This window comes from Cebidichthys violaceus, unplaced genomic scaffold, assembly GCF_023349555.1.
Source record: "Cebidichthys violaceus isolate CVI_PGR_0920_01 unplaced genomic scaffold, fCebVio1.0.p SCAF_326, whole genome shotgun sequence".
Classification (NCBI taxonomy): domain Eukaryota; kingdom Metazoa; phylum Chordata; class Actinopteri; order Perciformes; family Stichaeidae; genus Cebidichthys; species Cebidichthys violaceus.
The window spans coordinates 32,945-45,526 of record NW_027176513.1 but is presented as its reverse complement, the minus strand read 5'-3'; the positions used below and the strand labels follow the sequence as shown (position 1 = coordinate 45,526).

General features: G+C 44.6%; 1 protein-coding gene across 1 annotated transcript in view; it reads right to left on the bottom strand.

Moving 5' to 3' along the window:
* Window positions 1–3: 3 nt before the first annotated feature.
* The window catches only part of LOC137883468 (regulating synaptic membrane exocytosis protein 2-like), a gene marked incomplete at its 3' end in the record, with an annotated part of 37,847 nt that continues 25,268 nt past the window's right edge, over window positions 4–12,582 (bottom strand). Inside the window, exons 10-17 of the mRNA XM_068724951.1 lie at window positions 12,245–12,375; window positions 11,607–11,778; window positions 11,127–11,280; window positions 8,715–8,783; window positions 5,825–5,963; window positions 5,419–5,520; window positions 3,158–3,274; window positions 4–60 (exon numbers count right to left, since the gene is read on the bottom strand). Coding sequence (XP_068581052.1) covers window positions 4–60; window positions 3,158–3,274; window positions 5,419–5,520; window positions 5,825–5,963; window positions 8,715–8,783; window positions 11,127–11,280; window positions 11,607–11,778; window positions 12,245–12,375 — 941 coding nt within the window. The remainder of the gene's footprint in view (window positions 61–3,157; window positions 3,275–5,418; window positions 5,521–5,824; window positions 5,964–8,714; window positions 8,784–11,126; window positions 11,281–11,606; window positions 11,779–12,244; window positions 12,376–12,582) is intronic.

Below are 12,582 nucleotides of genomic sequence, written 5' to 3'. Positions count from 1 at the left end.
CGCTGGTCTGCAGAGCGGGACCTGCTGTGATACTCGTGTCTATCCATGGCTCCGTGGTTCCTACAGAGGTTATTGAGAGATAGGCAGGCACTCAGTGGGGCCCCAGCAGGGCAGGGACAGTATGCTTGGCAGGGTGGACAGTATGGAGGGCAAAAGGAATTTGCAGCACCCTCAAAACTCGTCCAAAATGCATGTGTTTCAGTAACATACCAGTTTCTTTGTTGTTGCACGTTGTGCTACGAATCACATACTAGACTTTACATTGCTAAACATTTTCCACATCGTACAGTCCAATTTCAACTTTTCTTCCTTTCATTTGGGAATCAACTTGCCACTCAAAAGTATGCAATCAGAATGCTCATCATGTATGCTTTAGTTATGGTTAAATTTCACTACACTTGCAGTGCAATGTGGGTGCAAATCTACCTGCATTTGACATGGAATTCACTGTCATTGACGACCAAACAATTAATTAATATCTTAATACTGCATGTTAGGTCGGAATCACACATTCAAAAACTACTCTACAGCCTGCTTTGGGAAACAGGTCTGCTGTTATGTCAAGTATGTGTGACTTATACGCAGTACATTTTCTTAAATAAGCAAAAATTCAGGTATGGTGTCTGATATAGGTATAGGTATGGTGTGTATGGTAATGACAACATGAATTTATTCAACAACTCTCGGAGAGTAAAATGTCAAGAGGGCCTGTAGTGAATTAAGAGTGAGGTCTTCAGGTTGGTGGCAGGGACCATGTGCCGTCTATAGGTGAGTGAGTGACTGTTCATTTACGGTCTGTTTGAGGTAGAGTGAGATGTGAGGGAAAAGTGAAGTGCATCTTTACATTGCTTTTGGCTTGTCATATCTGTTATTTCCTGAAAAATGCACATCCATGGTAAATATTTTTGGCACAGTGAGGATGAAGGCAAAATCTTGTTGATCTGAAGAGCTGGAGGAAAGAAGCAGGTGAGGTTTCTCAACCAGGAAACCAAATCGTCGATAGTGTACATGGATATTATTTCACTTTGCAGAGAGAAAATAGCGAGCTAAAATCATTTTCATAAAATTGCATCATACTGCACATATGAAAAAAAGTGAAGGAAATATTCAACTTAGCCTTTGGACATGAGTTCAGAGACGTTAAGAGCATGCACACTGATGGTGAAACTGTAAAAGTTATATTGGTGAATCTTAAGTCTTTCAACAGTTGCATTTCAACAGTTTTTATGTTTAATAAAACAAACAGTATTTAACTAAACCATTTCACCATTCTTATCCTAAAGCACAGGAGACATGTTGGTGTCCTAAAGACACAAATAGCTGGGAGCTGCTAGTAAAAAGGCTAATAGACACCAAAAGATTCTTTTCTAAATTGTAACTTTCTTTAATTGTTCTTGGAATATGGAAGATTTTCTTTCACTTTGGAGTCATTTGAATCATTTGAATTTGAATTAAAAAGTCAATCTCGTCATAGTCTTGTAGTGTCTGTAGCCTTTTGCAGTGTGAAAAATTGTCCAGTAGAGGAGATGTCCTTTTTGTCTCCAATAGCAAAACAAAGGCCCATCAGTCAGTGACCTTAAGTAGCCTTTAACATTCTTCATCTGCAGTCATTCACAGTGATGGTCAGCATAATCATTAGTGGATTCACATCGTGAGGTTGTTATGGCCAAGGATTTATGGGTAATGTGAAGGTTATGTCTGTTGCAAATCAAACTTCTCATTAGGTGTAATTTGATGGACGTAACCACGACAGACTGCACTTTGGAATAGCACCGCTCACTACGTTCTCACTGGATTCAAACCGAGTCCAAAATATTAGTTTCTGTACTTGGAAAAGCTGCTTTATTTAATGCGTACACGCTGCAGGCTTTGTCCCACTCAAGGTAGACTCTGGGGCGATGCACTTAAACAGAACCATGGAAAACATTTTCTCATGTTCTGAGGGGAAATCACCTAAACTAAGACACTTGCCAAAAGGCTTAGACTCTACTAATGCTCTCCGCTGCTCATCTTTGTCTCCTCTTCCATTTGTTTCTTTACTCTGCCCTCATTTCTTTTTCGGTTCTCAGTGTTGCATTTACTCGGCCAGGGTGCAGACAGAAACAAACTGTGTCTGTATGAAGAGAGGAGGGAAATCTATTCTACTCCTCTGTGGATAAGACCGAGATGCTGGCTACTTCCCTTTCTCTGTCCGCTCAGACAAAAAGAAAGGGAGAGAGAGAGAGAGAAGAAGACGGAGGGCTCTCGTTAATGGCTATCTGGGCTATAGGCTGAGCCTGAAGTCGAGCCAAGCCGGGCCTCAGGGAAACTTTGTGACACTTTAATAAAGTCAGTCGGGCTCTCGGGCTGGGTTCTGAGGACTCATCACTTTTTTTCCTCTTGGAGCGGAGAGAAATGGCACAAACGTCACGTTATTCCTGACTGAAAGCCAGATGGCAGCAGGCGAAAGATTGAAGACAGAGAAAAGTGGAGTCATTTACAGCGTTTCTCTGGAGGGGGAGGGGGAGGGAGAGGGAGAGGGAGAGAGAGAGGGGGGGGCGGTCTTTCTTTTTATTGGTGCATCAGGATGCTGGCGTGGGTCCTGGGGGTGGATGGATGGGTGTCAGCAGGCCTTTCTATGGTTGCTTGGAACGGCCTGGCCGCCCATTCTGGCCAGACGCTATAGCCAAAGGGCAAAACACGGAATTTACAAAACTACTGTGCAGCCCAGAGCAATGCATCAGAGATGCCATTGTATAGGTGAGCGATACGCAGCTGCCAATAGCATGTAAAAAATAAAAGGACAACACTTAAATTTACACACACCACTGAGCAACATACTGCTGTTGGCATAATGTACATAAACAAGGACATCGACGAATAGACAGTAAGGTGGCTGGCCAGCACTTAACCCAACAACCAGGAGACATAGAGCCGGCGTCAGCAACACAAAATAGCTCTGAGGCCTCGACATACAGAGGCAGTTGTGTATTACCGTGTCACATCTACGCAACTTCAGAGCTGTGATGACGCTTTTAGCAAAAACCGATATCGAGACGGGATATCATTTTCTGCCATCACATGTACGACCACGGATAAATCAAAGACGGACGAGGGACAACTTGAGGGGACCACAAGATGGCGGATGCACGGATGCAGCGGCAGTGCATGTCAATACCTCTCGTAGTCATAGTCGGAGGAGTAGGCGCCCTCAGAATAGGCGCGGGCCATCCTAGTGGAACGCAGTAACCTGACTGCTTCCTCTCGGCAGATTGGGTACACGCGATGGTTGCGGCTGGCGGGAAAATATCAACAGCTGGTCAGCATTTCATTTCTCTCTCCAGCAAAAGGGGAAGCAACATGAAAAACAAAATAACCTGCAAGGGAAGACAACTCGGAGGACACCATTTTTTTTGTTTTTTCCATCGCATACTGTTCTCTGCCTGAAAACATGCCTATAATACAGATCCACAGGGATTACACATAAGCTGAATTCTAACACTACTATCCTATGAATGTTTGAGGGAGAAACCACCTCTGCTGGACAAAACTTCACAACCAACGAACACTTATCCATGTTCAGTATTGCCGTAGTCACTCTTTGGTGGTCATCACACTTGCTCAGGCGGCAAATGTTTGGAGCAAAACGAGAGGAATGTTTACATGAGAATGACTGAGGTGATGAAAAGAGAGAATAAGCAATGCTGATACCGGATGGATGAAGCGTACGGCCATTCATTTTCTCTATGTACTGTACGACACACACACACACACAGAAGGTATATATTTGATCTTATGAAGAAGAAATATATACTTAACACAACGCTGATGTCACTGACAATGGCCAGATAACATGAAGCCTCTACTTCAGTGCATCCAAAAAAAAAAAACATGTTGTGCATTAACTACATGCCATTGTGTCAGTGCCATGTGTTCAACACTCAAAGAAAAGAAAGGGGTTGCGGGTTGGAGTTGAGATGGGGCTTCATGCATGCTCAGGTAAAAGTCTACCTGGGGTCGTTTTGAGGATCATCAATAGGCTGAGTATGTCTGGTTCGAGGTAGGGTGAGAAAATGGCTGCGACCACATGGAGGGAGGAGAGAAGACAGAGATGGATCTGAGATGGCGCCGAGGAAGACGCGGAGGAGGAGGAGGAGGAGGAGGAGGAGGAGGAGGAGGGAGGAGGAGGAGGAGAGGAGAGACACAGAATCATAGGCAGACAGATGGAGGTGTGGGGATACAGAGGGAGAGAGATTTCTCAAAGAAATAACGACGTAAAGAGAGTGAGAAAGCTCATAGGAAAGGTTGATGTGACGTTTTCAAAGAGGGGGAAAAAAAACAGGCGAGGAAGATGAGAGATGCTGAGAAGATGTCTTCCTCAGCTTTACCACACCGACAAGATGAAAGCGGTACACCGAGCACACCGGCAGCATTCACGGAGGGAAGAGCGGAGAAGCAAAGTCCAAGCACCTAAACCTGCTTGGCGTCACTTCTACTGCATGACTAAAAGAACTTAAGACCATGCACATTACATAGGATCTCTTCTTTCACAGACACAACATTTGAAAAAGTAGGAAAATACATGGGAGACATTTGCAAAAACAAGATTTTTCTTTTTCATCTGGTACATTTCCAAATTCCCTGTGACTCATTTCCTGTGTCATTTTAAACTGTTTATAATAAATAACTGGCCACTGTTAATTAAAGGAGCTGAAATACACTCAAGTGAGCACTGTCCCAGACAATTTAGATAAGTGCATTTTCTGCGTCTGACACTGATTTAGGCCAAGCCTCAGAAATATCAAATAAACTTAATTGGACGGGGGAAAGTAGCTGCGGCCTGGCACTGCCAAGGCTATGATTGGACTCTTGGAGCAACATTTTCCAACCCTCACAGAAAAAAAAGTGCTGATGGGGGATAACTGACCACTTCCCCTCGATCACCTTTTCCATAAAGATAGCGAGATACATGCAAATGATGCATGCTGTATGCAGCATTTGAAGCACTGGATTGTTTCCTGCATCCTTGATATAAGATGGAAGATGGAAAATACCTTTTTGTTAATTAAGCCTCTTACGTGGTGCAGTCGTACAGTCTAGTGTTCATTTAGGATTTAAACTGTGATACAACTTATTTGAATCCACGCTTTTGTATCGGATTTCAAAATACTATGATCAATTATTTCCAAGGAATGGAGAAAGTTGCTCTCTAAAAGCCGGAATACAAGAGCGATTAAAAGCACCCACACACAACATCAGTTCCCAGAGAGTTTAAGGCAGACGGCGTCGTGCATTAAGTGTATGCGTGCACAAACACCTCCCTGCATTTCTGCTCACCAGCCCCCACTTGTGCTCCTCAGCATCTGCTCCATGCATGCCCGCGTATGTGCATGCATCCACTGGACACAAGTGTAAGCTGGAGCGCGTGTGTGTGTGTACCTGTCAGGTGAGTAGTTATCTTCAGACACACTGTGGTGGTCCACTCTAGTGGAGGAGCTGTACTGAGAAGGCCTAAGGTCAAAGGCTGGGTCCAGACTTCTGCTGTGTGACAGAAGTGGACCGGATCACCCCTCATGTAGTTTACACACCACACACTGACCCCTACTGGCCAAGAGGGGGGCGAGGGGCACATCGCCTCATGTTTATGTGAGGCAGTCAGAGTAACGCGAGAAATATTGCATCATTCATACATGTGGGGCTAATGATGTGGCATTTAGAAGGCAGTACAGTCCCTAAACCCTACGGATCCCTTAAAAGGAAATTAAGGCTATAAGGATTTCAACAGGGTGTTAAATACAAAAACAAAACACAGAGTTTCCACCCAGAAATCAAGGCCAGTAGTTACCTAGAGGGTGGGGGAACGCTGGGAGAGCGCGACCGCGCCCGGTTAATATCAGCCGACCGAGAGCAGTGGTTAGACGACATCACCTGCTCAGGGACGGACAGCGTGGAGCTCTGGAAGTCTCTGCCATTTGGCCGGTAGTCTGAGAAGACAAGAACAGATAGAGGAAGGGAGGGATGGAGGGACAAGATGAAGAGGGTGTTGGTTTTTTCCCCAGAAAATGTCTGTGCTAATTTCCCTTGAACACCTTGTGAGTTTTCTGGATTTCTGAGCGAGTGATATGGCTAAATCTGCTGCATTTGATCATGAAAATGATGGCAGCTAATGATGCAGACCCAGTTTAACCCCAGCCTTTAATAACGGACCAAACTTTATAAAACGTGTGCTAAAATGCTAATCTGCAGAGGCACAGCTTTTCTTTCTTCCATTATGCTGAGTCTCTATATTCCACAAAACGAGGTCTAAGTTTCAATATAGGTGGAATTCATCTGCTGTGTTAACATTGTGCATGAAAAAAACCTTAAAAAAAAACCCCCTGAAACATTATAATGAATTTTCTCTGCGAGGCCGATTGGTCCATTGAACTTGAAAGAGTTCATTAACCGATAATCAGACGTGGCTTGCAGCCATGGTTAAGGTCAATGCTTAGCACTATTAAACGTGATTGATATTCAATAGAGTGTATAGCACATTAAAATGAGTTAAGGAAAACCTTGAATCAAACGTTGGAAAAGAAGGAAAGGTGGGAAAAATGAGAGATAATGTTATGTTGACCTTCACTAGAGGAAGTTTGACTGAAATATGATAAGAGTTGACCAGAAAGACAGATTCAAATATTCAAACTAAGTCATTCATCTTGAGCGCAAGTGGACCAATTCTGAAATTCTGATCATTTCTGACCATTTGCGTACCAATCCTAATAAACAAAAGTTAAAAAGGAGAAGAAATTAACAATATCTTTTCTTCATCATGATGCAGATTAGATTTAAAAAAGGAACTCATCTGCCATTTCTAAACATCAGCTCCAACACAGAGCCTCCTGCAGCAACACCATGCAGAGCCCAAATACATCTGTTCTTCCTCTTGACAGGCTGCCTGACGCATGAGTGCAGCCCGTCTGTTAAGCACATATAAAGAGGAGAACCTTTACTGAGGATTAATAGGATTGAACAGGAGGAGCAGAAGGACAGTAGGGTCAAAGCAAATCTAATTGTACTGTACAAAATATTGAACATGTGACTTGTCACTTCTAAAATCCCAGTGCATCAAAAGAGTCCAATAACAGGAGTCACACTTTGAAAGACATAAGCAGTACCTGTGCAGTAATTACCAGTGACAGTTCACCTATGATATACTGAATGGACCAGACAACTAGAAACCGGGTAGTTGGTTTACCGGAAAATAAAATGCAATAAAAAATGTTTCTCGTCCCTCTTTAAAAGTAATAGTGTCAGCAGTGTAAAGGGACAGTTCACCCCAAAACAACACTTCCTTCTGCTCGGTGATTCGGCTAGCGGGTGTAGTTCGGTAGAAAGAAAATAGTTCCTACATGAGACTGCTCACAACGAGGTCTGTGGATTATCTCGAGTAACTAGGTCATGATTTCTGGAAAGAGACATTTGAGGTTTTTCAAACGCAGCTCTTTTGCGCTTCAAGCACCACGAGCTGAGCGCCATATAGTCATATTATATGAAGAGAGGAAGCAGACATCTCTATCTCCAAAGCTAGGCAACGCACACCAAAACAGTCTAGATTGATAAATAGCCCCACAGGTAAGAGGAAAGACATGTATTTTTGATTTTGGGGGTGAACTGTCCCTTTAATGCAGAGACTGCAGGCTAGACTGAGATGTGGTGGAGCCTGTGTAAAGAGGAGGGTGCGACCAAAGCTGAACGAAGGGGTATTCCCTTCACTGTGAATGAAGTGAAGGTGACTGCCTGGCATGGTGAGGCAGTGAGGGGCTGATGAGAATGTTAAAGAGGCTGGACCGGAGGGGGATTTCCCTCAGCTACAGTATCATCAGCGAGTCCAGGCCGATGCTGTCTGTGTGTCTGACGGCAACTGAATCTATTCTCTTCTCTTCTCTCTCTCTCTCCAATCCACTTCTCCTCTTTGTCTCACGTTCTTTCCCTCTCTTTGTCTCTGCGGCCCGGCATCTGCTAACTGAAATGTGAACTATTACCACGCGCTAAATCAACAGCGCGAGGCAGCTGCCTCCGTCCGAGATTTACCAACAGCTCCTCCTGCAAACAAGGTCGGCACAGTTTCTGCGGTCTTCAGGCGACAGGCAACAAAAAGAGGGACGGTTTTAATTGAAAGAGGATAACAAAGACCATACTGCATTACTATCTCTTGCATGAGAAAACAAAAGCAAGTCTCTATGTTTTGCTGCCTCTTTCAGCACGGTTTCCTTCAAGGTTGATATCGTGTGTGGGCAAATATCAAGTACTTCTCAGTCTTTCTTTTTGCCGTTTCTCTCTGGCTCTCTGGCTGCTAACAGCAGAGCAGAGCTTCTCCTCTTCTGATGTGCAGCGTGGGCGTGCTGCTGGAGCCTCGGTGAGCACAGCAGAACAGCAGAACAGCAACTAGCGGTGCAGAGGCAGACAAAATCTCAGTGCTCCCTCGCTGTGCTGATGGGCTGCAGCATTTCACCCTGCTAATGTGATGTATAACAGGATTGTAAGCTGCTCAGACCAGGGAGGCATTTGACGGATGGTGGCATGTAGGTGGTGAGGTTAAAATAAAATACAAAAATATAATACGGCCTGGTGAAACGGCCCAATAAACATTTCAAACTATGTTGCCACTTTACCTCCAGACTGGCTCATCTTGATTTTTCAGACTCCATTTACACGCCCTCATGAGTCTTGTTAACGTGACCTTAATATATTACCTGTTATTACCCCAACACCATCTTCACAATCGTAGTCTGAGATCTCGCTGTCACTTATCCTCTGGGATCCTTCGAGATAAAGAGACAGACAGAAACATTGGAAAATACAAGAGACATTTTCATTCCCTCCTTCATTTATTTACCCTTTTTTTTGTTTTGTTGTATTATGCCACCCGTTATCGTACCCCACAACTACAGCAAACGGTCCTGTAGGAGAGCGTTTCGGAGGATTTATGTCAAATTACGCGTCAGCTGTAACAAATAACGCCGCATTCCACTGATCCACGCCAACAACAAAAAAAAACCAGCAGATCTGTCTTCATCTGAACTGTGGCACTTTGAGGTAATACATTCAATCATTCAATTTGCATGTGAAGGTGGGGTGGGAGAAGTGATGTGGCGTTACAGCTATTTCTTCATCTACCCAGAAGCCTTATTGCCCTTCCCTGTCCCCTCTCTTTAAAGTATGAACCCCTCCCTGAAGCCCCCCAACACACACACACACACACACACACACACACACACACACACACACACACACACACACACACACACACACACACACCGCCTTCACCGTTCAGTCAACTTAAATCAACCGGACTAGTGTGCTCTATCAGAAATGACAAGTACTGCACTCTGGCAGCGCCGCTCCAAACCTCTCATCTCAGTTGGCTGGAGACTTTTTACAGCTGTCAGCTCTTTCACCTCACACTTACACAAACGGCCAGAAAATCATCCTGGTGGGGGGGGGGGGGGGGGGGGGGGGGGGGGAGCGAGCGAGCGAGCTCTAAGTGTGTAGTAGGAGCAGCACAGTGAAGCAGTGCTGCGTAACGCGGACTACAGTACAGCCGTGTGAAGCACGATCACCACTAACTGCTCACAGAATGGTGAGCGAAGGGCCACGCGATGAGCTATTTTTGGGGTTCGGTTAGAGACGCCAGCTAAATAATGTATTGGGCGTAAAGATAATCATAATCTAACGTAAGAAGCCACCACTGTTTTAAGTATCGCACCAGCATCATCTGTCTCCCATGATCAAGAAAACATTCAAGACACACAAACACAAGCAAAGTAGAATGGGCTGCAGAGTTTGCCAAAAGCATTTTGTGCATTCTTAAAAGGGGAAATGTTGGTAACGACCAAAATAATCAAAACTAAATTTGCATTACAGAGGAAAGGCAAGTGGTCAAAATCAAAGCATATTGTGTCTGCCGGGGCTGGCAGATCGCCTGGGTTTTTTAGCACATCACGTTTTGCAGGATATGGTTTCCGGGTTGCAAGACGGGATTGTGAGGTAGTTCACGGGTGACTACACAGAGAGGGAGAGACCACTGTGTCCTTAATCTCTGTTTCCCTGGAGCGTGCATGTGTCGGGTACCCTGAGAGGATTTCAGACGAGTGGTGTAAAAATGGGCACCAGCTCCCCACATTGAAGTCCGTGTAAGGCAGCAGAGACATGCACCCATCATGGGGGATGGACAGAGTCGGATCAGGGCACAAGGATGCGTCTTTGCAGAGGACAGGAGAACACTGAGAGGCTCCATAGAGCAGCACTGCCAGGAGGGGGGGGCCTTTACCTGAGTTGTATGAATATGAGCCTTTGTCTGTAAAAGCAGAAGCAGTAAGGTTGATGTGACATGCACGGCAAACACAACATAAGCATCAACTACATTGGTTAATAAAACCTTAATTCACTAAAGCAGACAGAAAACCAGTGGGGCCAGAAGTTTACTGTATGTGGACCCTAATTTGTAAGTGAGATCTACCATATCAAGAACTTGATCATTCATTATACAATAATAATAATGATGTTATCCTCATCTTAGCTACTCGCCGTCTTGTAACCGTGATGTTGCTTGCATGCCAGCTCTGCCAAGTACCGTGACAATAACAATGTCGGTAGTCTCAACAAACAGGAAAAGGGAACTTTGTTATTAAAAAGATTGCAACTTTGGAAAATCACCTTGGATCAACCTACTCAGGCTGCCGAGGTGCCACATATGCCTCACCTGAACTTTGGAAAATGCTTTTGTGTGTAAATTAATTCACATTTTGTACCTAATTTCTTACTTCTACTGGTAAACTAGCACTGCCGTGTTCACAGTAAAAAGAAGGAAGGAATCCTGCCCATGTACATACGGGCACTATGCGAACAAAATGAGAACCGACTTCAGTAATTCTTTCAATTAATTCAAACTATTCCCACATTTTCTTTCCTTAGTGTGTTCTATTGTAGACAAGATTGTTAAGTACGTTTTGAAATGTAGCCACACGGTATAATGTCTTGTCGTTGGTTTTAGTAAAGTTATTTTAGAACTGACATGGTTTGTAAATGTTAAGTGGCACGACCCTTTTGTCACAAATTCCGTTATGCCTTGCCAATTCACTTCAAGAGACAGAGGGGTTACGCACTCTGGAGCCGTCGCGTTGGACTCTCTCCATGGAGCTGCCTGCGCTGTGTGTTCGGGGAGGCACGTGGGAGTGGGATGGAGGACACATCGTGGGTTTGTAGCTTGTACCAGTGTGGCTCGTCGTCCAGAAGAGCCGTCTCAAGCTCAATAAGGATCTGCCAGAGGGGAAAAAAAAATAACTCCACGGTCAAAAATGGCTGCAAACTAACATAACTTTTTTTTCTTAATGATGGAATTACAGTATTGTGCCACAATACTCATAGACCTCTTACAGTCAGCGTCAATCCAAAACAATCCCTTCCCTCTATATTTAACAGTTTTACACAGTAAATAAAAACACCAAAGCTCATTGTCCGTGTTGGACAAGGACTGGACAACCACAACCTTGTAAGAGCTTTATCAAGGGCTTGACCCCATTCGAGAGGATTAGCTGAGATACTGTCAGTGAGTGTCCCTGATGGGTGGGGTTTGGTTTTCTTACCTCTCCCAGGAATTCGCTCTCCTCCTCCCTCACCCTGGCTTGGTCCCACAATGTGATCTCCAGCATGCGCTCCCGAAACTCCCGCCGGTGCACCGGCGAATACATAAAGGTCTGGTTCCATTTGGGCTCTAAGGATTTCTTTACCGTTTTTGTTCTCCTCTTGCTTTTGTCGCTGGAGGAACAATAATTCAAACTGTTTTTATTTACAACCATGATAGGGAAGAGCCACGAATACAACAGATCAACAACACGACACAGCACAGAGCACATCACCGTGGCATGCTGATGACGGCAATGAGATGGCAAGGTGAGGAAAATGTCCACTTCCTGCATTCTATCAGTGCATAAGAGAGAACTGCTTAACAAGATGCAAAACTGCACTGAGCGACCAACAAAGTAGTCAGACACATCCAGTCAGGTCACCTACAGGCTTTCCTGATGCTAACGGCTAAAAACACATCGATACATGACCTTGTGACATTGTTCCAAAAAAAAAAATCCACACTACAGAATACATTTTCTAAGATATATAATAACTCAGTTTGGCCCACTAATGTCCAATAACTTCCTGGATGGAGTGAATTGAGGTGACATTAGATGAGTGGGGAGGGCAAAATGGTAACTGTTTCTACTCTTACCTTCTATCAGGGAGGAAGTAGATTTTGACGTAAGGGTTCCTGGGCCGGCCGTCTTCCCTGGCTGGCAGGTCTTTGGCGCCCAGGATGGTGACAATTAGCTGATGGCCCACTTTGTCATACCACAGTTTGACCTGCAGGGGCAGAGCAGAGACAGCTTGCTGAGGGACTGATCAGGGCTCAACAGGAATAAAAAAAACACACAGCGGGACTAATGCAGGAGAAGACAACCGCATCAAATTAGAAGTATAGCTGCTACAGGAGCATTTGTGTCTTCTGTCATTGAGACCTATCTCATTCGAGCCGGCAGTTTTCGGCTACAGCATAGAGTCTTCTCCTGT